The sequence below is a fragment of the Protomyctophum bolini genome, assembly GCF_963924005.1.
Source record: "Protomyctophum bolini genome assembly, chromosome: 23".
Taxonomy (NCBI): domain Eukaryota; kingdom Metazoa; phylum Chordata; class Actinopteri; order Myctophiformes; family Myctophidae; genus Protomyctophum; species Protomyctophum bolini.
In genome coordinates this window covers 21,119,234-21,145,702 of record NC_137884.1, presented here as the reverse complement: position 1 = coordinate 21,145,702, position 26,469 = coordinate 21,119,234, and the positions used below count along the sequence as shown (strand labels likewise).

The following is a 26,469-nucleotide window of genomic DNA, read 5'->3' as shown; positions in this document are numbered from 1 at the left end:
CACCGTGATGGCAGTATAAGGCGAGTCGTCGGATGCACTCAAGGCCCGGCTGGCTGCACCCCACCCAGACGGCTGTGCCAGGTATCAGTCAGTTGCAGTGAGACAGCTCTCCAGAGTGGGATTGTTTCTGCTGCGTGTCAGCCTGCCTGCCCTCATTAGAATCTATGAGATTGACAGGCTTCCTCCCGCTGCCCCCCCCCCCCCCCCCCAATAAAGCCGCGGCTCTGTGAGTGGTAGCAGGTTGTGAGCAATAATGAATCACCATTAGCCCACATCACTCGGGCTGACATCCAATTTACGCGGGGCAGGGGAGGCAGACAATCACGTTCAGGTAAATTTGCGAGTAGATTCGAGCATTCGACAGCTCTGCAACGAAAGGCCACAGGCGTTCTTTCAAAGGACGTCATCGTGAGTAGATGAGGCAATTTATGTCTCTTTTAAGCTTGTCTTTTTAGCTGCAGCTAATGTTGATATTGAACAACAAGGACACATATGCTTATGTCTTTTTAGCATCACAAGAATTCTGTGTGGCCCAGAATCCCCCAGTTTGAAATTTGTTGTGGGCGCATGCTGACATCTAGTGGTGATCTGTGGTACATTCACAACAAAACTCATTGGTTTCATTGAATTGCTGTTGAGGGAATATTTTGACATGCATGTCTAATAGATGTTTGCACTCTCTGCTAACTTCCCGTAGGCCTATATATAAATGAAATTGCGTTCATGTGAAAGAGAAACAACTCACCTTCTCTAGAAGTCTTCTGAAACCCAGTGGTCCGGAGTCCACACAAATGAAGTTGCTGCAGGAAATGCCTAGAATAAAAGGATGACAGCAGTGTTGATGTGTGGTTCATGACATGTACAACGATAAAAGCAAACATTTTACATGACATGAAACAGTTCTCTGTTCAATATTGAAACCAGTATCCTGTCAGTAGGCCTACGTGTCCTTGAACAAGGGAGTCAGTGTGTCCATGTGTCCGTCTGTGATCAGGAAATCTGTTTTTTTTAGCGGTGCAGCCACTCCAATGCACAGCTTTGTCTATCTGTCTGTCCGTTTGAGCATTGGACAGACAGACAGACAGACAGACAGACAGACCGCACGGAATGTCCGTGTTGTTGACATCATCAGACGTCATTGTGGTGAAAGGCGCCGCTCACTTCACAGTACACAGTACAAGTGTATTTTTTGAGGGGCGCTAGCCTAGCCCCTCCTAGGTCCAGCTTTGAGGGTTTGTGTAGACACAAACATTGTGTAAACACAAACGTTGAAGACAAAGGTGAGGACTCAAATTGTGATTGGCCGGAATGAGATGATGATAAGAGCGCCCCTCGCCTTCGCCTCACACAGGTGTGACCTCTGATGGGCGTATTCCGAACAACATTGCTGGCCCACAATCAGCCTGGGCACACTGTCGCGCGCAGACGCGTCAGAAGAACCTGAAGCCCTTCTTCTTCGTGGGGTTTTTAGACAGCTGGTGGATGGAAAAGAAGCTCCACCTCCGCGGCTGACTGACGCGACGGACAGCTTCCCAGACGTGCTCTCCTCCGCGTCAGTCGGGCGCGGAGGTGGAGCTTCTTTTCCATCCACCAGCTGTCTAAAAACCCTGCACGAAGAAGGGCTTCAGGTTCTTCTGAGTTCTGTCGTGTCCACGCGTGACCTATGTGTGCCTATGCCCAATAACCTACCTGTCCAGGCGAGATGTGCTCCAAGGAGCACTTTTTTAGTTGTAATGTGATCTTAATAACAGCCTCAGCTAGATACCTCAAATATAGCCCTAAAACGGCTCTTGTTGTTTCATACAGTATACAGTATTTCACATACATGAGCCATAGATCACATCCATGATTTATGGTAGAATTTCTCAATGTGCGGCATAAATGTGATAAATGCTCCGTTTGTACTCACCCATTAAATAATTCCAAAAACGTGGTGTGAAAAATGGTCCTCTAGTTTTATATCCATGTGAAAGTTCTGGCACAAAACGCGTATTTAGTGAATTATCTCCACTTTGCAGAGATGCACACGGACATCTTTCTCTCCGGGCGAGGGGGGCCGGAACAATCGATGAACTGATTTTACAAATACGTCTGTGTTTACCACAGACGTCATCACCAATTGACCAGGGAAACACAAAAGTTTGCGGTCACACAATTGGCAGGTGCTTTGCGATAGGTGCTGGGTAATTAATCACACCACCTGCCAATTGTGTGACTGCAAACTTTTGTGTTTCCCTGGTCAATTGGTGATGACGTCTGTGGTAAACACAGACGTATTTGTAAAATCAGTTCATCGATTGTTCCGGCCCCCCTCGCCCGGAGAGAAAGATGTCCGTGTGCATCTCTTGAAAAAGTGGAGATAATTCACTAAATACACGTTTGGTGCCAGAACTTTCACATGGATATAAAACTAGAGGACCATTTTTCACTCCACGTTTTTGGAATTATTTAATGGGTGAGTACAAACGGAGCATTTATCACATTTAGGCCGCCAATTTGGAACCCGAACTGAAGTTAAAGCAGACCGTTCTATGCCTCTGATACATGAACATTTACGAAGTATAATTAAATGATCACAGGCATTCTAGGTCTACTTCAAATATAAATAAAATGTATATGGCAGGCAGCTAACAACATGATAACATGCAGAAAACATATTGCAAAACATGTAGCCTAGTTTTCTTTTATAGCAATACTGTAACTATTAATAACAGTCACATCAAATACATAATACATCATAATTCCACAAAAACAACAACTAACAGTTTAACTAAACATTGTGATTGATATCACTACAAAAGTGTCTATGTAGTGGAACAGCATTTTAGTCATGTGCTGTCCATTCATGTGCCTAGCAGGACTTAGTTTTAAACTACAGTTAGGGATGGCGTAACTGCATGGGCTGGCCCCAGTAAAAAAGTGAAAAATCTAAAAAGGATGTATTTTCAAAGTCTATTGTGTGTCATGAATGTTTTTCAATGACTTGAGCACATGAGGACTCCAATGAAAACAAGGTGAGCTTTCTTGTATTCATCCTTTTAGCAGACTGTATAATATTGTACTGTACCCTGTGCTTGTCCATGCAAACTGTTAATAAAGTATTCAATGAAAAAACATGTTGTTGACTTCAGCAGGAAGTAGGAGGAACCAGGAAGTTGGGTGAAACCTTCGATGCTGTGTTGTTGTTGCATTTCAGGTACGGTTGAAACAATCTACTGTCTGTCTGTATGCTGTCTTTATTTCATACATACATTGTGCGTACGTATATTCAATGTGATTGTGTTGTGTTGCGGGTCTCTACTCACGCCCATTTGAAGTGCTGCTGCGACCTGGCTCAAATTCAGCCGAGTTGTCGCCTTGTCGGTCAACATCTCCCTATAGCAGCTGTTACAGGAGGAAACGTACATTTGTCAAATATTCACTCTTCCACGAGGTTAATTTCATAATTCATACACAACACACTGTCTGTTCCGCGACGGAACGGCATTAGCACGAGTAAAACACGTCCTTCAAATGAGCACTGCACGGGCTAGCCCTGAAACTTCACCCTGTTATTGAGCAGCTTTCTACATTTAAAACGTTAACGACTACATACACGTTGAGATTTTAAATGTAACTTATGTTAGACGTTGTAATTTTGTAAATGGAGCAAGTACGTAAAACAGGTTGAAGTTCCGCCATGACGATATTGTGAAAATGTGAACCGTGGTGGCTAATGCCTTGCACGTACTGTACGTAGGCTACTTGTAGCCTTGGATCAAGAAAGCAAATACAATAATAAATGGTACTTGGTAGTCTTGATCAAACGTCAAGCTAGTACTACATTAATCACAAAACTACTTTAACGGAAGCCACATTGACAAACAGACATGGGTTAAAATGCAGATGGTAATTTACCATTCCATTACCAATGATTGACTGGTTATGTAACATGCAGGCCAAAGTTCAAACAGTCAGGGTGCAGCTGGGAAAGTCTTTTTTTGCAGAGCCTGGGAGTCGCTGAGGAGGGGGTGCTTGTTTTACAGGTTAGGGTTAACTTGGTTAAGTTTAGGCATAGTTTGTGTATATGACACACTGCCCTACAGTACACACACACACACACACACACGATTGACAGGTGTGATTTAAATTACCTTCATCAATTCAGCCTCAACACACCTGTAGTATCTTGAATACTCTAAACAAGGTTACGGTATCAATATGCGGGTTGTTTATTTCTGAAGTGTCACGAGCCAAACACTGCGCCAAGAATATGTCACTTCCTCCCAAGAGGTGGTTGACTGAATACTCACTGTCCAATCCTAGTCTGGTACGCTTATATTTATGTAACTATTCTATTGTATCATTATGATTGATATATGACAATTATTGTTACGTAAATGTGTACATTTTTATTTATTTTTAGAAATATGTTGGGAGGAAAGGTTTTGTGAATCTAGAATAGTTTTATGAAAGTAAACTGTGTTAGCCGAATTGATCTGCTGATCTTTATATATATTATATAATTATATATAATATATAATTATTATATTATATTATTATCTGTTGTTTGGCTAACGTCCCACATCTTTGCCAATGTCATTTCTTTTTCAGTGGGACAGTTTCCTGCAGTGTGCGTGCCCTGAAGGATGGCTGGTAGACTCACTCACTCACTCTCGTCGCTCCCGGAGCTGGACCTCACCTGCCCCATATGCTGCGATATATTCAGGGACCCGGTGGTCCTCAAGTGCAGCCACAGTTTCTGTGCAGCCTGCCTGCAGCAGTACTGGTCTCCGCGGGGACACAGCCGCGACTGTCCTCTCTGCAGGAAAGAGTCCGCCGATGAGCCCGTGAACAGTCTGACCCTGAAGAACGTATGTGACGCCTACATACAGGTGGGTCGCTGTCACCATCACACATTTAACCCATTTTGGACAGATTAAAAAAAATAAAAAAAAGGCTTCTAAATCCTAATAGTTTTCTGAAAAACTCATGTTTCTATGTTAGTTGTGCTCAACCTTTTTCATGTCAAGGGACCCCATAATTATCTCTATTGGGCCACGGACCCCCATCTCAAAATATGTTGTTCCAGGGACCCCCCAGAAGCAAATATTTTAGTTAAAAATGTTCGCTCTGAAATATATATTCAAAGATTTGCACCACACTTTCACGACTTTTCAAAAGTAGCAGACCTACAAGCTCGTAGCGCGCCACTCGGTGGAGCGCTATGAGCTTGTTTTTCAATAGCTAAATTATAACATAATATTTTATTTAATACACCAAAGGGGGTTCCTGTTCAGAATGGGTTAAGTTGACGATTAATTGTCACACCAATAATTGCGATTTAACGATTTGATTGTGTTTTTGGCATTGGAAATTGGAATATTAATGGAATAGACATTACATTTATGTTCGCCTTTTAGGCTTCGTAATGTAAAAAGTGCACAGGGCAGATATGACAAATACTACTATAAATGTTATACTTAAAAAATAAAAAAAAGCTTACGACGTGTTGCAAGCTTGTAGATCTGCTATTTATTTTATTAATGTATGAACATCTTTCAACGTTGGAAACGATTATGAAGATTATGACAAAATTATTGTGATTATCTCGAATAATTGCGATGAAACAATTATGTGACAATTGTGACAACCCTTGCATTCAGGACGGCGAACTGGAAGCTGCAGTAGCAGAGCTGTACTGTGAACCAGGAGAGATATGTCCTCTTCACGGGGAGAAATTCAAGCTGTTCTGCATGCAGGACAAGGAGCCCATCTGTATCGTCTGCCACACCTCCAGGAAGCACAAACAGCACGTGTGCTGTCCACTCGACGAGGCCATCGTTGACATGAAGGTAGAGATCAAGGTTTTCATGTCACGTTAACAGAACGGTGTGACCGATAACCGGTGGTGTTCTCAGACGAGATGACGGAGAAAAATAGTGTATGATTGATTATGTCATTATTATGTGTGCGAGTTGTCAAGTAAACATACCAGTTAAAATGTGTCTATAGGCAACGGGTGCTCACTTTTGTCTACACAGGGCAAAATGAAGGGCGCACTCACAGCTTTGCAGGAGAAGAGGGAGGCTTTTGAGAAAATGAAGAGAAGCTACGAGGATACTGAGGCACACATTCAGGTGCAGAGATTAAAATAGTGTGCATTTTGCATCCCAAAACGCAGTTTATAGTTAAGGGACGCAATAAAACAATGACCTCTGCATCCACGGGATGCACTACTGTACTAGTACTGTACTGTTTTTTTATTCTAGTTTATTTTGCTAGCTTTAGTTATAATAATCATTTCTTCTTCTGTTTTCTACATGAATATAACCACATTATAACCATATAAAATGAAATGGGAGTTAAATGTTGCAATTAGTAAAAATGGCAAAATATGACTCCTGACGTCGTTGAAGTGGGACTCATAAAATGTCCCCGGGACTTATCTAAAAGACCATCCCTGCATCCCTGGACTCATTACATTGAAAACCTATTTTCATCACTGCAGGTGTTGTCTTTGTGGTGGGCACGGCACATAAGATCACATGTCATGCACCTTGCCGATGATTTCCAGACTGTAGTGACAACGGTTTTCATTTCAGGTCCAAGTGCAGTTTGTGGAGAGACGCACGCGGGAGGAGTTCGAGGAGCTCCACCGCTTCCTCAGAGCCGAGGAAGAGGCCAAGGTGGACGACCTGAAGAGAGAGGAGGAGGAGAAGATTCAGGCAGTGAGGCAGAGGATTGGTGAAATGACCAGAACTATAACCTCTCTTTCGGGGACCATCACAGCCTTGGAGGCGGAGATAGATGTGCAGGGCATCTCTGTCCTTAACGTAAGTTTGGCGCACATCTTTATTGTCAGATTGTGTCCGTTAACTCTTTTTTTCCCCCCAATGATGTTGAATTTGTTTTCTCTTCCAGAACTGCAAGAAGACACTGGCAAGGTGACTGGCCGTTTAGTCCTTCCTCTCATTCTTTTATGTTGAAATGTCAGTTGGGGTAAACTTTGATTTGAGTTTCTTTTCCTTTTTCTTTAGGGCTCGGTGTCCACTGGAAGACCCAGTCATGACTTCAGGAGCCTTAATAAATGTGGCTGAATACCTGGGGTCCCTCAAGTACACTGTGTGGGAGAGAATGCAAGATATTGTCAAATACAGTGAGTGCTTAATACAGGACTAAGATAAAAACAAAAAAAGGGTGTTATTGCCCTGGTCATAAGAAGGCATGTTGCAACATATTCTAACAAGGTCCTTTCAAGCGGGCAGCGATTAACGCACCTAGTAATTCATTTCCAATATGACCTGCGTTTTCTTTTCTGTCTGAAGTCGAGGGGGCGACAATGCAAGCGTACTATTTACGTGAGCGCGTGGTCCCGTGAAATTGTCGTGCGTGCTTGTTTCGTGCACAAGCCCATGACTGAACAGACCTGGATTTTTTTGTTTGTTTGTTTTTTTTGTTGGCTTTCACCTTTATTTTATCTATTTTTATGGAGGGAGAGATAGTAGGCTTACAGGAAATGGGGAGAGAGAGGGGGAGGAAGACATGCAGTAAAGGCCATCGGGAACGGGAGTCGAACCCGTGGCACACTGCCAGACAGAATTACCAGCCAAGGTGCCAACGTCTGCGTTAATCGCTGCCCGTTTAAAAGGACCTGTAGTCATTCACAAGATACAAAGCACACATTGAATGAACCAGAATGACAGCTACTGTACGTTATTAAATTCACAGCTGAGCTAATGAACTGCACTGTGTTCTCTGTAGCTCCGGTGACTCTCGACCCCAACACGGCTGCCCCCTGGCTCGTGCTCTCCGATGATCTTACCAGTGTCAGTGACAGCGATGTCAAGCAAATGCTTCCCGACAACCCTGAGAGATTTGACCCAGACACGGGCGTCCTGGGTCACCAGTCCTTCGCTACGGGAAAGCACGTGTGGGAGGTAGAAGTCGGGGGAAACACTGCCTGGGTCCTCGGGGTGGCCCAAGAATCGGTTGTGAGGAAAGAGAAAGTTTCCTCGGTGCTGAAGAACGGGTACTTCACCGTGTACTTTTACCATGAAATGTATTTTGCAGGAACCTCCCCTTTAACCAGACTTGGCCTGAAGAGGAAGCCCCAGAGAATCCGAGTGCAACTGGAGTGTGACAAGAGGCGGGTGGGTTTTTATGACGCACATGACGACTCGTACATCTACAGCTTCAAGCAGATCCCAGAGAGGGTCTTCCCTTACTTCTGGGTAGGATGCAAACAATTCCCTTTGAAGATTGAGCCTCTGGAGGTCGCTGTGAAAGCAGTTGATTATTGGGTATAAGAAGACCGACGCCATATATTTCCTGACCGACGCCATGAAATGACATGTTGAGAGCATTTAATTTCTGTATTGTGGCCTATTTCCTAGTGTAGCAGCCTGGGGTGTGTCTCAGTCAATCGCGGCGTTGGGTGCAGGGTAGAGTAGACCTCACTAGAGCTTCCAACCGTGCAGTGTGCAGATAAACTTCCAGCTAAGAGGACTGATTTTGGTCGGACCATAGACGTATAAAGGTAGACGCCCTATCTGGCTCTGGAGCGTATGTGCTCAAGGGAGGGCAAAACTTTCCTGAGATTCCTTGCGAAGCACCGCGGAAGCATGAGCGCCCATCACAGAGCGCATGTTCAGGTCTGATAAGTCCCGGAAAAGATGCGCTGTGATTGGCCAGTAATCACTTGAGTGACAGCGTGACATAACGTGCCTTCCACACTTCCGGCGTACTTCCTCCCCCAGTGTGAATTGTTCCGTCCCTCCTTCAACACACATGGCTCCAACGAACTGCAGTGGCCAATGAGGCATCTATTTTTTTAAATATCTATGGTTGGGACTACCATCACACTCCTGGAGTGTCATTTTTGTCCACAATGTAAAGTAAGCAGTGACGAATCATGTTTCTATTATTGCAGTGCCTAATTCATGCATCACAATTCTATCTCTTTCTGGAACTTACTTTAGTGTACCATTTTAAGTTGTCATAGCCATGTTTGTTTCATTTAATTACTTCCTGTTGAACAAAAACATAAATGTGTGATTATATGAGCAAGTACTAACCGATAATGACATGCACCTTTCAATCCAACTCCCAATCTTGCACCTGAGTAATTCTCCAAACACAGAGCAATGATTCATTATGCTAGACACTAGAGGGCGGTGATGCGCATGTTAAGATGGAAATAGTAAAATACACAATCAAATGTCATGTTTTTTGGTATATCTTTCTTAACTATGTTCCCATTATGTTAATACTCAAAATTATGTTAAAAAAGAATTGCAAATTTGTGATGAAAATGGTGTCAGTGATTTGTTGACTATTTTTATATCATGTTAAATGTAACTAACCTGTTTAATAGTTTATTTGTTGCCTGTCCTTACTTTCAATGATGAATGAATTTTGCCTGTGGTACTAATAAACCAAAATTAATTAATACTACTTGTTTTTACTCTGAAATATACTAAAGAAGCACAAATGGTAGAATATACAGGTTTCGAAGTATTGTGATTGATACCCTGGGCCCACGCACTAACGTTTTAATTAAAAGGACCTCAAATTAATGTCACAGGTCTCTTGATTCCCAAATGGAACCAAGTCGACCTGTAGCGTCCATTTGTACATTCTCAGAGTTAGACCTTTTAAGGGTCCATTGTTTAGTTCCAAAACTACAATGTAGCTGGGGACCTCTGGACCTCACTTTGAGAATCACTAGCTTATGTGGTACTACTGTCTGTCAGATAACGTAAATTATTTCCAAAATCACCTGCCGGGCCAGAAGACATTTTACCGTATTGTCCCAAATATAAGACGACTGATTAGAAGACGACCCCATATTTCTAGACTAATTTGTGGAAAAATAACATTGAATGTCAAATAGTCTCTAGTCCCTGATTATAATAGACCCTGCTTTTTAGGATATTTCCATTGGAAAAAAAACAGTCTTATATTCAGCCCAATAGGGGTAATTGAACTTTCCATTTTTTAAGTTATTTTAGTTATATATTTTACACTGAAAAGCTTTTCAGGATCTAATGGAATTGAGTTGTGTTTATAAGAGTTCAATCATTCAAAAACGTTAAGTCCAATGGTTCAATATTCATTTATTGAGATGGAGCAATCGAGTCCACAATATCAATTTAATGTAATTTACTAGTCATCTGCAGTAAAGCATTTTCTCTTTTTCAAAATATATAATACAAGTCATTGCCTCTTCAAACCTGCTACACATTCTTTCCTTTCTCATTTAAATAATGAGAAAAACAACTTATTTTAGGACGCTGGCACAAGTCTCTTGGTATTTGAAAGATGATTAAACCACTTGAAAGGAACCAGCTGTTTGCCATTTTCCTGTGAAGTTAATTAACCTGAGGACCTACTTGAGTAGGAACATACCATACTTTTAATATAAGGTAAATGTAAAAGTCCAACCCCACAAACCATCAGCATCATCAAGTCCTTTATCCTTCCAATGCCAAGTTTAGACTACATTTAAGTGACCATCAAAAACGGGATCTCAACTGAACGTTAGTGTGATGGGATTAGACATCATGGCATGTCAGTAACAACCTGCCACCTTTAATAACATTTAATTCATTTCATATTGTTTAAAGATCATTGGGATAAATCCGATATTAAGGCATAAACTCATAATAAATCCCTTTTTTTACTCATTGTGCAATTCCGCTTTTACGTAAGATTCCAAATTGGTAAGACAAGAATATCACAATTAAACATTAAAAACAGTTTCACTAAAACACAAAAACTCATGAGTTTAAGTAATAAATGCTACTCTCAATAATGCACTTGAAACACCAGCAAACAGGATTAAGAGAAGAATGAGTTACTGTACATTTAAAACAGCCATATTTAACATGTATAATAGACAAATTACAAAGCAACTGAGGCAACAGCAAAATGCAGCAGCATACAGCATTGTTACTGCTTGCTAAACGTTATTAATCATAAAATGTCAGGATCTTTTTGGACTATTTCTTTTTTTTATAAGAGTGCATGTCTCTCACTCAGGAAATACAAGTACTTGCTTTTTCCCTTCACTTTCATCATAGATATGCACTGGCTAAAACAAAAGGAATACTCCACTGTCAAGTTTATGGTTGTTTCTCGGTTTGTGACAAACTGTGTTAACTTTACAAGCACATTTACAAGCACATTTTACTGCCACACATCAGTAATCATCATCCGACAGTGCTTTGCAGTCAGATCCTAGAATACATTACACGGCCCTTGAGGCTGAGGTCTTTTACATGTATGTGTCCGTGTCAATATGTGGTGCTTTGATTCAGTGATACAGGGAGCATTTTCAGGAAATGTTTTTGGACCTAAATGGTGGAGAGACGGATGGACCGACCAACATCACCCACTTCAGAGCACAGCCACAAGCACGGTTAAAAACAATGGAATATTCCTTTAAGACAGTATGAAAAAGATTACAAATCGAAGGCAATGTATACATTGCCAACAAGGGAGCGCCAACATCACCAACCAACATCCCCTGCACTTATCTCAATATTGCTTCCACTTCACACCTGTTCATTAGTGTGATCCGAGTCCTGTTGGATGTTGTACAGTACTAATGACAATAGACAGTAAGGGCCAAGGACAGGTCCAGTAATTTACTCCTCTCAAAGGCAGATTTGCTGGTGAATATGATGTCAAGAGACAGGCAGAGAAACGCTTGGGTACAATTCTTCATTGTCCTGTTGAATGTGCTAAACCGTTGGGAGACACATTAGCGTGTTTGTGTGTGCACGATTCACTCCTCCCCCGGGAGAAGGGATTGGGGAGGAGACAAAAGGGGGGACTCGGGTGCAACACAGTAAAAATCCTCAGTATTAATTTATACATTTGTAACTCTGAAGAGTTCTGTCAGAGTTTAACACTGGCAATTCATTCGCAGGCCAACTTGCTGTCAAAGCTGGAAAGGCCAATGGCGAAGGCTTGCAGGGCGCACATGGGGTAGTTGTAGTCGAGAGTGAAGATGTCCTCCGCTACTCTGCCAAACTGCATCACAATGTAGTCAGCTGTGAGGGAAGGCGACAACGAGACAAAGAAGCCTGAATTCCAAAATGCAATGTAATACGACTGGGGAAATAGAGGGAGATGGATAGAACACATTTATCGTACAAAAAAGTTGACCGCTAAGCAACACTGACTATACAGTATCAAGAAAGCATCAATCAAGACAAACACGGTCTAAGTTTAGCAAACTAAAATCATCATTTTAAATATATATTATCTTTTGGCTGCCTTATACTGATATATAGATAAACAGGAAAAGAGCAAAGGTCGACGGGATCGGGATTCGAACTTGCGACAAGCTGTCACCTGTCATTGAAGCCTAGGTGCCCAGCAGTGGTCTCTGGGCCAGAAAACAAACACTCTGATACATTCCCAACCCTGCGCCTCCTACAGCAAAAAAAAAATTTTAATAATAACACAAAAGGAGGGAAACTTACGGTCATTGTCGTGGACAATCTGAAAGTTCTTGACCGAGGCTTGAGTGACGCGGCCGTGGAAGTTGAGCACGTATGACTGGGTGTCGTCGTTCCACACAGGGGCCTTGTTGTGCAGCTCGATCAGGCTGTCCAGGGAGTGATTCTGGTACTTACTCAGCAGACTCTCCTGCTCCTGGAAAACAATGAATTATGCTTCATGTCAGCCAACAGGAACGCACACGCCCACATTTTGACTGTCTGATAATTAGGGAGTTCATCAAGGTTCAAACTCCAAACTTAAAGTGGCTACGACATGCCTACTAAGCCTGCCTAGTCGCTAGTGTCATGTGCGTTTTCAGACTGTTTTCACTGAGACCACGTGGTGTACAGTATCATAATAATGATATTTCCAGGGTGTGTCATAGGACCTTTAAAGGATTATCTGCCTTATTTTCTTGCCTAACAAAATTCCCAACAAAGATCTCTAAATAAAGACGAGATGTGACCACAGAAGTTAAGCACCGTCGTCTAAAATGGCCTGGACAGTACTCCGAATGCCTCCAAAGCGGATCCCCAAAGTGCCCCTCAGATGGACACCCCAAAGGGAAAAGGAAAACGAGGCCGACCTAAGATCGCCTGGCGCAGAACGGTAGAGGCTGAGCTGCTGGAGATGGGTCTCTCATGGGGCAACGGTGCAACTGCGGTTGCCAAAGACAAGACGTGATAGGTGAAGGAACATTATCGATGCCTTATGCCCCATTGGGGGCGAAGAGCATAATTAAGTAAGTAAGCTTTAAAGGAACCAATAAGCACATTTAGAGTTTCCCTGAAGGAGAACCTTGCAATAAAAGAAATATACCGGTATACAATTATTGAATATAATGACATTCCAAAAATAGGGACGTGTCTGGTTAAGTGGTTCAAAAGCTTCCTGAAAGTTCACTTTTTTGTGAAAAAGAAATAAGGGCACTGAGCACCTACATCAAGTTTACATACAGAGCATACTGTACAATTTAGCAGATACTTTCACAACACTAGCAGGAGAGGATAAGACTCACATTGCCTGGCCGCACAGGTACTCTCTCGAAGTTCAAGTCCATCCCGGGAATGATTACTGTCATCTTTCGTGGACCTTTGAATCCTAGCACGTTAGTCTCCTGCAGAATGGGACAATATTGACAGTGATGGTTCACTTTCATGACAACATGACACAGGGGAAAATAATTTCCTAGTGCTCAGTATATTGTACATGTGTATGAGCGTGTGTGTGTGTGTGTGTGTGTGTGTGCACACTCGTGTGCCTTTCGTCTGTCGTGTTCAACCCACATAGCAGATGGCAGCCAGCTCTTGCCGTGTGTTGCTCTCATCCAGCAGTGCCCCGGGGTTCTTGCAGGGGTTGGTGCCGTTGTCGTACACCGTGAACTTTGTGCCCATCAGGTTGGACCTGCAAAAACACACGGCAGTGTGACATGCTTGAAAGAATGTCTAAAGAAAAGTAATGTATAGCTCCATATAGGTCTTTGCTCTCTTGACTCTTGCACGAGAGAGTTGTGAGTGTGCGTGTGAGAGAGCGAGAGGGTAGTATAGTATATATGTATAGTTTATATGTATAGTGTCATTATATAGATATGTTCTAGTTACGTTCTTAGCTTACGCATGTTTCATGATAAATGCATTTTATATATGTGATGTATTCCTATGCTTTTTTGTTCTTGCTTAATGTAAGTCGCTCTGGATTAAGAGCGTCTGCTAAATGCCTAAATTGTAAATTGGTCAGGTTTGTGGGAGCTGGGAGAGTATGCTGTATGTATGTGTGCAAAACAACAACAACATGAAAATGTGTGTGCTGTAAACACTGTGACAATGGGACAATTTAAAGTATGCTGTAAACACTAACAATTTAATTGAATGTATTTATGCAAACTGACTGACCCAGGTGTGGGGCTCGATAAGCATTATGCTTCTCCCTGTAATAATAATAATAACTTGGATTTATATAGCCCCCTTTTCAGCCCCCTTTTGTCGGCATCTTTGACACCTCATTATGTCACATGGACTTGACAATATGTGCCTTGGACTCCATGGTCCTCATTCACAACGGCGTTTACACTAATATCGTGAGCGGAGCGTGAGCGGACAGGCATTTCCGTGGATTCCCACATTACGTGGGAATTCATGGCCATCTCTGTGAACTTGACGTTGACGTTGGTTGGTTGGTTGGTTGGTTGGAAACTCCGTTGATATCAGCGTCAGCTCCCATGGTAGTGTAAAGGCATACGGCTTGCGTATATTTATTTAAAAGGCATAATATGGGCTCAGATCCATGCCAATATTATCTGTGTGTTCGTAAAAGAAAATGCGTAAAAAAACAATCCGTAAAAGAAAAATGCGTAAAAAAACAATCCGTAAAAGAAAAATGCGTAAAAAAACAATCTGTAAAAGAAAAATGCGTAAAAAAACAATCTGTAAAAGAAAAATGCGTAAAAGTTACAGATGCTTTTTTTGGTTCCCCAGTGATATCACTGCCAAAATCCACATGACGGCTGAGAGCCAATCACTTACGAACAGAAAAAAAGACAACCTAAATTACGGCTGCTTTTTTTGGTTCCCCAGTGATATCACTGCCAAAAATCACATGACGGCTGAGAGCCAATCACGTGAGGCCTTTTCCTCTACCCAATCAAAAAGCTCCATAAGTCTGCCTGGCAACTGAGGTTGCCATGTTTGTCTGGGGCTACGTTATAAGTATAAGTATAAGTTTATGAGTTACAAGTTTAGCTATATTATATCCATATCTTGTCTTAAAACAACCACTCAATGGCATTATTGACTAATTCATTATTTTATAATGATATATATATCAATTACACAAATTCGTTATTTTAGTAGCCTAAAATAAATTCAGCTATATATCCAATATCCATATGATATTAAAACAATCGGCAAATAGGCTATATCCTAATTTCTGCACACAGGCATCATTATTTTCGTTCTGACGATTAAGTAAGGCATTGTATCATTTCACCACAGGGAGACACTGTACCTCTTGCTCACTGTCTCATGCACACACCACCCGCACCCCCCCCCCCCCCCCCCCTGCCTGAAACAGGATGTGATGTTTATGGGCGTTCCAATCTAGTATGATAAAAATCTTCTCCCTCAGCTGCTGTCGGTTTGTGTAGCCTAATTTGTTTGTTCCAAGCCACTCTATGGGGAGAAGCCTTTAGCCGCGAGCGAGCATGGTTCCTGACTAGATAGGTGAAGACTTCTTCTTCTTTGGCGATTTTTATCATACTAGATTGGAACGCCCATAAACGTCACATCCTGTTTCAGGCAGGGGGGGGGGGGGGGGGGGGTGCGGGTGGTGTGTGCATGAGACAGTGAGCAAGACGTACAGCGTCTCCCTGTGGTGAAATGATACAATGCCTTACTTAATCGTCAGAACGAAAATAATGATGCCTGTGTGCAGAAATTAGGATATAGCCTATTTGCCGATTGTTTTAATATCATATGGATATTGGATATATAGCTGAATTTATTTTATTTATTTTAGGCTACTAAAATAACGAATTTGTGTAATTGACTGGTTGTTTTAATTCAAGATATTATGGATATATAGCTAAACCTATAGACAGGAAAGCCCAGTCCCAGATTAAATATATATTTTAAGTTATGTATTAATTACTATTTTATACTAGCCCTTGCCCGTTGTGCGATATTGCCCCCCCGTGTGAAAAGTGGGAGCGATTGGTGCAGGCAGTGATTCACTAATTATAGTATATATATATATATATATAGTATATGATATGATGATATGATATGATATGATGATGTGATGATGATGATAGTATGATGAGGCTGCTATCATATATCATATATATCACTCATTCTTGAGATGAGGGACAAAAGTGGAAAAAACATGTCCCACACATAAGAGCCTTATTTTATGTAAAAAATAAATTAATTCATAAAAATAAAAGCACTTGCAAAGTTAAGTGTAATACAGTTGTGTATTATTATGCCCTTAATTTCATTATAATTGTTTTCATATTCCATCTGAATTAGTTAAAAGCAGGCCCTGTACCCAAAAAGGCCTGTATTTAGCCTGTCCCCAGCAAGTGGCCACAATTTCAAACTGCCAAAAAAGTGTCTAATACTTTCACAATCACATAAATATACATACTAAATTAAAGTAGATTGTCAACAACATAGCAAATAATATACACAGTTAATTTTAATTCATATTTTCTATTAAAAATCTCATATCAAATGTTCGTCCCACGTCTCCGTCAACTCCGTCAGGTTTTTTTAAAAGTCTTAAATTAATCAGAAAATATTGTCGACAGATTTAGCCTGAAGACTCCTTTTCCAAGTCCCATTTATATTTGTTGCAACAGTGGAGTACCTGGTCTGACAAGCATTCAATTGTTTGATATTTTAAACAAACAATGTTGATAACAATGTGGTCACAGCTTTTACATGTCAACTCCGTCAGGACATTATTATGATCTTTGTTAAGAATTCAAAAATAATGTTTATTATTTTAGTTTAGGGGTTAGGTTTAGCTAACAAAATTAAGCAAAAACAAAATGGCTACATTGTACTAAAGAGGGTTAAGATGAAAACAAATGCCATTTTGTCAACTCCGTCAGACGTCAACTCCGTCAGATTTTGTGTCTGACGGAGTTGACGTGTATCTGACGGAGTTGACAAAAGTGTTCCTAAAACAATAAAATTATTGTTTTTGAATAATGGGCAGTATTCTAATTTGGCACACAGTTAGAGCATGCCTTAAGGAACATTTTTGGCTATGGGGCCATCACAGATTTGTCTCGTGGTGACCATGGCAGCCATATTACAAAAGAGCCGCCACCTGCTGTTATTTTACAATAACTCAAGTTCTACACCACCTAGGATCTTGATTCTGGTGACTAATCATACATTTTCAAGGATGTGGGGTACATTGGTAATATTTAGATTTGTCCTGTGACCATAGCAGCCATTTTTTTTTCAAAATGGCCGCCACCTGCTGTTATTTTACAATAACTCAAGTTTTAGACCACCTAGGATCTTGATTTTGGCGACTAATCATACATTTTAAAAGATGAGAAATACAGTGGTACTATTTAGATTTGTCCTGTGACCATGGCAGCCATTGTTTTTCAAAATGACCACCAACCTGCTGTTATTTTACCAATAACTCAAGTTTTAGACCACCAAGGATCTTGATTCTGGCGACTAATCATTACATTTTCAAGGATGATCTTTCTCTGGGAGAGGTAAGGGCTTATTTCAGGTGCAGGTTGAGTTTCTACTGACAGGACATTAAAAGGAGGTGGGCTTTCTGGCCTTTGACTTGCCCCTTTCAGGTACAGATGCACAGTTTGACTTCACTGGCCACTGCAGGGAACTGTGGGGGAGAAACTTTGGTCTCTTGACACCCCGATTAGGTTCAGGGTTTTTTTTGGTGGAGACTTGCCTTTCATGACATCTTTGCTGCAGCAGTTGATCTCCTTATTGCCAGTGGTGGCACACTCTGGGTCTCTGGGGCATTGTATCTTGGTGGCCTCCTGCCAGTGTTTCTCCATCCTTCTCCTGAGCTCTGTGTTCTGGGGCTCTGTTATAGTCAACTTACATTGTCTTGGCTGGAGATTGCTTTCCTGCAGGGTCCAGCCCAGTCTTGTGCAGATGGCTGCTGGCCCACCTGGAGGCCCCAACCTCACTTGTTCGGTTGGTGTGATTAGGTGGGGTGGTCTTCCCCAATCAGGATGAGGGGTTTGACCCTTTCAAACGGCAGTCTGGCCAAGTGTCTGTATTTAGTTGTGAGTTTAGATACAGGATACGATTGCTCACCCAGCCCCAGGTGACATGAGGTGAAGGCTCCTTTGATTTGGTAACATTGCTTTGGTTGACATGCTGGGGACACAGAGAAAGACACTGATGCCTTCAGTGTCTGCACATCCTGCCTGATGGTCCTGAAGCCAAATCTTCTGTCTTCAGTCTTTCGCTCACTGTTCACTGCTCACTGTTCACCTCACCGAATTTAGCCCAAGGAGTTTGACCCCTAGTTTGGCCATAGACCCCCTAGTTTGGCCATAGCCACTTGCCCATGCCGACATGTGCTGACCTCATCACATCTGTGATGATGGCTATGGCCGTTTTTAGCCAACGTAGTGTTTTTTGTGCAAAACTAATGCTTGGAATGGATCCAGAATCATGAAAAGCCCCTAGTTTGACATGCCACATGCTACTTAAAGCATAATGAAATTTAAAACATTTAGCCTTATATTGTTTGTTGATGGTACCCAACTTTCAGCAGCTGTCAAACATGCCCCTAGGGTGGTCAAATAGAAACCAATGTGGGATATGTTAGTAGACACCTTTACAAACATTGGTGAAGAAAATTCTTGGTAAGAAATGTATTCACAGATTTTATATTATTCTGATAATATTCCCTGAGTAAATTGGTAAAATAATAGCAGGTCCACCATTTTTTTAAATGTCTACCATCCATGGTCACAGGATAAATCTAAATAGTACAACTGTATTCCTCACCCTTGAAAATGTATGATTAGTCACCAGAATCAAGATCCTAGGTGGTGTAGAACTTGAGTTATTGGGAAATAACAGAAAGTTGGCGGCCATTTTGAAAAATGTCTACCATGGTCACAGGACAAATCTAAATAGTACCAATGTATCCCACATCCTTGAAAATGTATGATTAGTCACCAGAATCAAGATCCTAGGTGGTGTAGAACTTGAGTTATTGGGAAATAACAGAAAGTTGGCGGCCATTTTGAAAAATGGCTGCCATGTTCACAGGGCAAATCTAAATAGTACCACTGTATTCCTCATCCTTGAAAATGTGGGATTAGTCACCAGAATCAAGATCCTAGGTGGTCTAGAACCTAAATCAGTTAAACTTGTCAACTCCGTCAGATGTTCGTCAACTCCGTCAGACGTTCGCCCCGTGATGTTTTTGTTAATTTCCAAAGAAATAGAAAATTCGCTGTCAAATCTTTTGTGCTTATGTATTGAAACACCAACTGAAATGATACGTAATGATGATTTTTTTTTTTTTTTACATGGTTTTCATGTTATAATATTGAAAATAAAGGTTGAAATGACGGTTTTGAGAAATTGGATATTTCATAATAGTGTGATATTGGAACAAAATAATATTAAAAGATTTGTATTACTTAACTTGATTACTGAAAGCCATTATAAGATAACTGAGGACTTTATATTATTGTTGAAATGATAAAATTCAATTAAAAGGGATTTTAGTGTGTCTGACGGAGTTGACATGAATCAGGTATTAAGTGCATAAATGTCCCATTTTAGAAAGAAATGTTATGCGAAAAACCTGTTCCTTCTCAAGATTGGTAGTTGAGACCTGTGTCTACAAATACATCTATTTGATTTGAATGTATCTTAAAAAAAAAAAAAATCCAGTTTGAAAAAAGTTTTGTCCCTTATCTCAAGAATGGGTGATATATATATATATATATATATATATATATATATATATCATATATATATCATTATAAAATAATGAATTAGTCAATAATGCCATTGAGTGGTTGTTTTAAGACAAGATATGGATATAATATAGCTAAACTTGTAACTCATAAACTTATACTTATACTTATAACGTAGCCCCAGACAAACATGGCAACCTCAGTTGCCAGGCAGACTTATGGAGCTTTTTGATTGGGTAGAGGAAAAGGCCTCACGTGATTGGCTCTCAGCCGTCATGTGATTTTTGGCAGTGATATCACTGGGGAACCAAAAAAAGCAGCCGTAATTTAGGTTGTCTTTTTTTCTGTTCGTAAGTGATTGGCTCTCAGCCGTCATGTGAATTTTGGCAGTGATATCACTGGGGAACCAAAAAAAGCATCTGTAACTTTTACGCATTTTTCTTTTACAGATTGTTTTTTTACGCATTTTTATTTTACAGATTGTTTTTTTACGCATTTTTCTTTTACGGATTGTTTTTTTACGCATTTTTATTTTACAGATTGTTTTTTTACGCATTTTCTTTTACGAACACACAGATAATATTGGCATGGATCTGAGCCCATAGCTTTAGTCTAAATGCTGAATCAATAAATAGTTCCCAAACCGCAGATAAAATATGTAGGCATGTGTCCCCAACATTGGTCAGCACATAAAAAACGATATGCCTATATAAAAGCCAAGTATCACTTGTATGCCTATATATGCATGCATTCTAGAGGCAAGTTAGCCTAGAGTCCCATACAGAAACTGCCCCTGCAAGCCCGACACCTTTTTATTTATTTATTAGGATATTTCTAGCATGCACGATTGCGCTGCTCACTCGGCAGCCTTCTACTCGCAGTGCAACGCGTTGTGAGCTTGTAGATCGGCTCTCGCGGACTCGCGCTGCATGTTAAAAAACAAACTCACAATCTTAATAAGAACATACACTTATCTGCATTCTGCACTGTACGAATCCAACGTTGTTTAGTGTAGTAATGCCTGCAGTATGCCTATTTAAATTGTTTTGTTACGGAGCTCCTTTGAGTCAGTTCTCTGACTGTCGGTGTGTGTGTGTGTGTGTGTGTGTGTGTGTGTGTGTGTGTGGCTGTCTGCAGCATGCTGCCGCTGAACAGAGTCCAATCTGGGTGAAATTCACATTGGAGAATTAATATAACGGCGTGGCCCGACTGGCTTTTGGCTATATATATATATATATATATATATATATATATATATATATATATATAGGCCTATACGTGTCCATGATCAGAACAAATCTATTCTCCACATGGCATTCAGACAGATGACAGTGAGATGAAAAAAAAAAAGACTGACTTCCCCACATGAATCAATGCAGCTCTGATAAAAATATATATCTAGATATCTATTTTACCTCTGCAGGCCGAGTGTGCAATTGTTCAATAGAAAAGGTATTTGCCAAGTAGGCCTATAGGCTATAGCCTTGAGCTGGAACTTAAATCAATACATTAACGAGTTGGTTATGGAACTGAGGTACTACACAGATCCTGCGGTACTTCATTTTCAGAAGCCAGAAGGGTACAGGGTTATCGTGGATTTGCAAGTGACATTTGACTGTAATCCATGTACTGTATATTATTAACAAGTGACATTTGACTGTAATCCATGTACTGTATATTATTAACAAGTGACATTTTGAGATTAGTGTGCTGTGCAGAGTGGAGCGCCAGCACATGGCTTTACCTCAGTTTACCCATGAAGCTCTCTCCCTCTCGTGAAAGGTCTGTGGCGTCTACTGAAATAAGGTAATTGGACGTCTTGCTCTTTTTCCTCTTCCTCCCTGCTAGCAGAAACACCTGGAGAGAGAGATGCAGAGAGAGAGAGAGAGAGAGAGAGAGAGTGTGTGTGTGTGTGTGTGAAAGAGAGACAGAGACAGAAGCAGAGAGAAAGAAATCAGTCATCCCTGCATACACTCAAGAGCCTCTGTCTGTTTGCTTTATCTGTTACAATTTACAATTTAGGCATTTAGCAGACGCTCTTAATCCAGAGCGACTTACATTAAGCAATAACAAAAAGCATGGCATACATCACATATATAAAAAGTAGTTATCATGAAACATGCGTAAGCTAAGAACGTAACAGTGGAATATCTATGTAAACTATACATACTATACTATATTATATATTATACATGTGTACTATAAAGTGCTATGACTACATAAAATGCAATTCTAGTGCTGTCTACATAACATGCTGCTATAAGTATAAGTCTGTTTAAAATACTATCTAAGTCTACATAAAGTGCTATATTTAAAATACTATCACGCACACACGCACACATACACTAAAAAAAACGTAACTTAAAAAAAACACTTAAAAAAACGTAAAAAAGTACGTAATTTATTCGAGCTGCGTTCGCTTCCCGCGTTCCTCGCGTCTTACTTGTACCTACTACCTATAGAACTAATGTATGGCAAGAATGCCTCGTTATCTCTCACCCTCCTGCCGTCCTCTCTCTCCATGTGCATGAAGTAGGTGGGATAGAGGCCCCGGTCCATGCCCTTCTTGTCCCGGGTGATGCGGCACTTGACGGTGACTCCGCGCGGGGCCGGACGCACCACAAACTCCTCCAGGTTGTCCACGTCAATGAGCGAGCTCTCTGCCGTGGGCGAGCCAGGGGGCACCAGCTCCTGATGGACGCCAATCAATGTATTCATGTTTTAAAATGTGCCTCGAGAGAGAGAATGTGTACACATCATAACCGTACGGTACGATCCATTTGTCTACATTTATACACTCTCAGAGAAACAAATGGATGAATTAACACTGGATATTCTAACTGTGTAATATTTGGGGAGGGCATGGGCGGTGCAGAGACGTAGCCTCGCGTAGCGATACCGATAAATAAAAAGTCTTCTGAAAGAATATATATTCAAAGATTTGTGCCACATTTTCAGGACTTTTCAAAAATAGCAGACCTACAAGCTCGTAGCATGAGCGTGTAGATCTGCTATTTTTCAATAGCTAAAGTAACATAAATAACATAATGCTTAGTTATAGTTGATAGGGGCCAGACTCAATCTGCCTGCAGGGGCAATATGCATTGCAAAGGCAGATAAAGGCCTGGCTGGCTATGCCAGGCCAGCACAGATGATCCCCCTGGTTGTATTCATGGTGTAACAAGATACATTCCATTGACTGGAGTAATGGTAATGATATCCGGAGAACAAATTTAACTTATTTAAATTGCATTGAAGAGAGAGAGAGAGAGAGAGAGAGAGAGAGAGAGAGAGAGAGAGAGAGAGAGAGAGAGAGAGAGAGAGAGAGAGAGGATAGTTGTTTAGAGTTAACATTAGAGGAAGTAGGAATGCTAAAAGTTTAAACACCAAGGTACTGAAACAATGTAATTCATGAGTAAACAATTCCTGAAATGGTAGGCCTACTCATCATTGGTATTCACATACTCACCTTTTTTATCATCATCTAACTGACCTTTTAATTGCACAAAATAATTTGATCACTTTGGAAATTCACTATAACGTCTGTGAGTTTGTCTGTGAGCTACGTACTGAATTGGACTTGATGCTGGAGGCAGAGGCGGGCCTGGTGGTGTCTGCGTTGGGGGACAGGGAGCATGTCCGTTCTTCCTCTCCATCCTCATCCTCACTGGCCTCGTCATAGTTCATGCTGCCAGACAGACCTGGGCGAAGGAGAAGAGGCTCCAATGAGTTGGACATTTTTGCTCTTACTTCTACTCAGGGATGAGAGTAGAGAGTACAAGAAAATCACACCCGTGTGAACCGAGTGGTGCAACAGTGCAGCACTATCCCTCTCTCTGTTTCTGGCACAACAGCACCCCTACTGGTACTCATAGTCATATACTGGTGCTCATTAACATCACATAGGTGAACACATAGGTGAACAACACGGACATTGCCGTTTCTTGGAGTGGTTGCACCACTCAAAAATGGCAGATGTATGAATATGGTCAATTAGGGATGTTTTCACTGAACTGAACTGTTTTGCAGGCTCATTTGTTGTGTGTTAAATCCAGAATATTTATTCATGTCTTCAATTTCAAATGAATTATCCAAACATTAATAACACACTCATTTCTTACCCTGACTGTCTTTAATTTAGGAGGTAAAACAATGAGTCTCCAACTCCAAATGAGTCGTATATCCCTTTACAGATCTTTGATGTTTGACAAAATGTAATTGTAAAGGCCAAATATTCATGAAATTATAAATATAAAAGCCAACCTGAGTTCAGCTCTATTAGAGCACAGCGACCGCTTAATTTAAAAGTAAATGAACAATCCACAGTCTGTTGACCATAGAAACAAACTCACTTGAATTGACAGCTGGTGCCCTGCTCACTATTCAAGCCCCCAAATGTATCTGCCCGCCTCCGCTAAAACGTCTTTCACAGGCTGCATGCAGCCTCTTTACACCTCGGAGAGACGAAGGCGTTCATTTAACCACATTAACCATGGCGTCCCTATTTCAAAGTATGTATGAGCAGTGCACACATGAGTGAGCTTGTATTGTAGACCTGCTATTTTCATGATTGGTCATTTGAATAGGTGTCCTCATATGAGTGTACTTCTATTTCCTTTGGCTTCCCGAGAGGCATGGCCATTAATGTTAAGGGGGGACAGAGTGACATAAATCTGTGTCTTGAAGCATGGAGGTGTTAGTATAATGGTTCACAGTAGGGATAACAGAGCAGCTCATAATGCAGTGCACTATGAATGATGTGCCGCCCTATAATTTAATGAGCCATTTTCTCAGCGTGTCACTATCAATCTCAGCCCCGTTCTACGTCTGCACCACCCGGTGGTGGCAGGCGGCAGTGTCTCATGCTGAACTACATCAACTCGGCCAGTCAAAACTTTGAAACTTTTTTTCCTCGAAAATGTTTTGAACCTGAAAATAAATAGAGTAAATGTGCAGATCTGTGTGATAAGTTGCGACCTTGTAGATTGGCTATTTTACACCAGTCGTTCCCAAATATTTTAGCCCGGGGACCCAAACCCAAAATAGCAGATCTACAAGCTCACCGCATTATGAGCTTGTAGATCGGCTATTTTCTCTACTTCTTAAACATTTGTTTTCTAATTTATGGAATAGCTTAGATTTGTCTTTTATTTCTCCCTGAAATTACCGGGGAAAAACGTATTGAATTTTCGTTTCAATTCATGAAAAATGTAGGAAACAAAAATCACAACCGTGTGAAGTGAGGGGCGCTAATATATTAAAGTCTAACTCATGTTGATTACAGTAGGTGATGTAATGGTGATGTAAAACAAACGGTGCCAACACAAACATTAACCAGCCATTAACAATAAGAGACAATATGATGACATTATGACGTAAATGTCCCCTTCGTTGTCAATGGCGTTAACAAAACAAACATTGAACCTGTGTATAGGAAAAAATAAAGGGACCCATAAAAATGCTTCCGTGACCCACAAATGGGTCCCGACTCCCGACCCACTGTTTGGGAACCAGTGATTTAGACCAGGGGTCTGCAACCTTTTTAAACAAAGTGCCATGTTTTTAGTTTCTAGATAGTGTGTCACTTTAGCCCTCCTATCTCCCTCCCCAGCCAGAGTTCAGAGTTTTAATGAATGTAGAATGATGTGCAGGATGTAATTTACAGTACATACACATATGAGTGAATTCATTTATTTGACTACATTTTTTTTTATTGTTTATTTACCGGTAGTTTTTTTTTATGCCAGTGTACCAGTGAGCACCCTCCTTTGTGCCATTGTTGGCACCAGTGCCAAAGGTTGCCTACCCCTGATTTAGACTACCGGTATATTGTACAATGAAGTATACACGGCTTAAAATAACTGAATGCTATCACGATTCTCATTCATTATGTCCAGTGGCGGACAAAGTGCTCGACCCCAGTACCTATTATTCAGTGCCCACCTCGTTTCTGTAGCAGCTCATGGAGGTCTGTCTTGGGCTCCAGGAGCGTCTCTGTGTCCCCGTCCCTCTCGGGTTCGTCAGCGGTGGTGGGGGGCTGGGGGGGTTGCACGTGGGGCTGCGGTTGTAGTAGCTGTGGCTGTGGCTGGCTCACTGACAGGATCTGGATCTTTGCACCCAGGTCAGGGGTTTCTGCGCCCAGGAATGCAGCAGGACCATCTATACCTATGGGGTGGTGTGTCTCAACAGTTTCTTTATAGAGTTTCAACATCATCACGTCTTTTATCTCTATTTAAAACCCCTTATTGACACAAGACAATGTCTGTCTTTCAGAAAATGTGGCAGCGAAGTCAATCGACTTTTAATGTTTGTCTTTAAGCATGCCCCTCAAAAAGAAATGACAGTGAGGGGCGCTCTTATCAGACACACACACAAAGCTGTGCATAGGAGGGGCTAGCGCCCACTCAAAAACAGGACCCCACTTGTGAGGTCATGTGCATGGTCTATGAACTTTTAATGTTTGGTTTAAGCAGTGATGTCATGTGGCATTTCATTATTAAAGCACAATACAGCTCGCCTGAAACCAACTAATGACA

The 26,469-nt window shown here is 41.2% G+C and overlaps 2 protein-coding genes across 5 annotated transcripts in view; one reads left to right on the top strand and one right to left on the bottom strand.

The window, feature by feature from the left end:
• The first annotated feature begins 3,144 nt into the window (after positions 1-3,144).
• trim35-14 (tripartite motif containing 35-14) lies at positions 3,145-9,410 on the top strand. Of its 2 annotated transcripts, none has more exons than XM_080757600.1 (8): positions 3,145-3,196; positions 4,594-4,874; positions 5,646-5,834; positions 6,024-6,119; positions 6,585-6,815; positions 6,904-6,926; positions 7,020-7,138; positions 7,744-9,410. In XM_080757600.1, the coding sequence occupies exons 2-8, from the start codon at positions 4,629-4,631 to the stop codon at positions 8,286-8,288; spliced, it is 1,449 nt and encodes a 482-aa protein (XP_080613726.1). In that variant the 5' UTR covers positions 3,145-3,196; positions 4,594-4,628; the 3' UTR covers positions 8,289-9,410. The 2 variants fall into 2 exon arrangements, with proteins under 2 accessions (XP_080613726.1, XP_080613727.1); XM_080757601.1 differs by lacking the exon at positions 3,145-3,196 and adding an exon at positions 3,794-4,025.
• A 667-nt stretch (positions 9,411-10,077) lies between these two features.
• The window catches only part of tulp3 (TUB like protein 3), a 33,181-nt gene continuing 16,789 nt past the window's right edge, over positions 10,078-26,469 (bottom strand). For all 3 annotated transcript variants that reach the window (XM_080757402.1, XM_080757403.1, XM_080757401.1), the window contains exons 5-12: positions 25,877-26,098; positions 23,504-23,634; positions 22,433-22,624; positions 21,678-21,790; positions 13,779-13,896; positions 13,511-13,609; positions 12,474-12,645; positions 10,078-12,038 (exon numbers count right to left, since the gene is read on the bottom strand). In XM_080757402.1, coding sequence (XP_080613528.1) covers positions 11,905-12,038; positions 12,474-12,645; positions 13,511-13,609; positions 13,779-13,896; positions 21,678-21,790; positions 22,433-22,624; positions 23,504-23,634; positions 25,877-26,098 — 1,181 coding nt within the window. In that variant the 3' untranslated portion in view covers positions 10,078-11,904. The remainder of the gene's footprint in view (positions 12,039-12,473; positions 12,646-13,510; positions 13,610-13,778; positions 13,897-21,677; positions 21,791-22,432; positions 22,625-23,503; positions 23,635-25,876; positions 26,099-26,469) is intronic.

What these genes read in the sequence shown, in the direction of transcription:
- trim35-14 (XM_080757600.1), top strand. Translation starts at nt 4,629, where the DNA reads ATGGCTGGTAGACTCACTCACTCACTCTCGTCGCTCCCGGAGCTGGAC. An exon ending in AGGGCATCTCTGTCCTTAAC is followed by an intron (nt 6,816 to 6,903) that starts GTAAGTTTGGCG and finishes TTTCTCTTCCAG; the next exon opens with AACTGCAAGAAGACACTGGC. An exon ending in GCAAGATATTGTCAAATACA is followed by an intron (nt 7,139 to 7,743) that starts GTGAGTGCTTAA and finishes TGTTCTCTGTAG; the next exon opens with CTCCGGTGACTCTCGACCCC.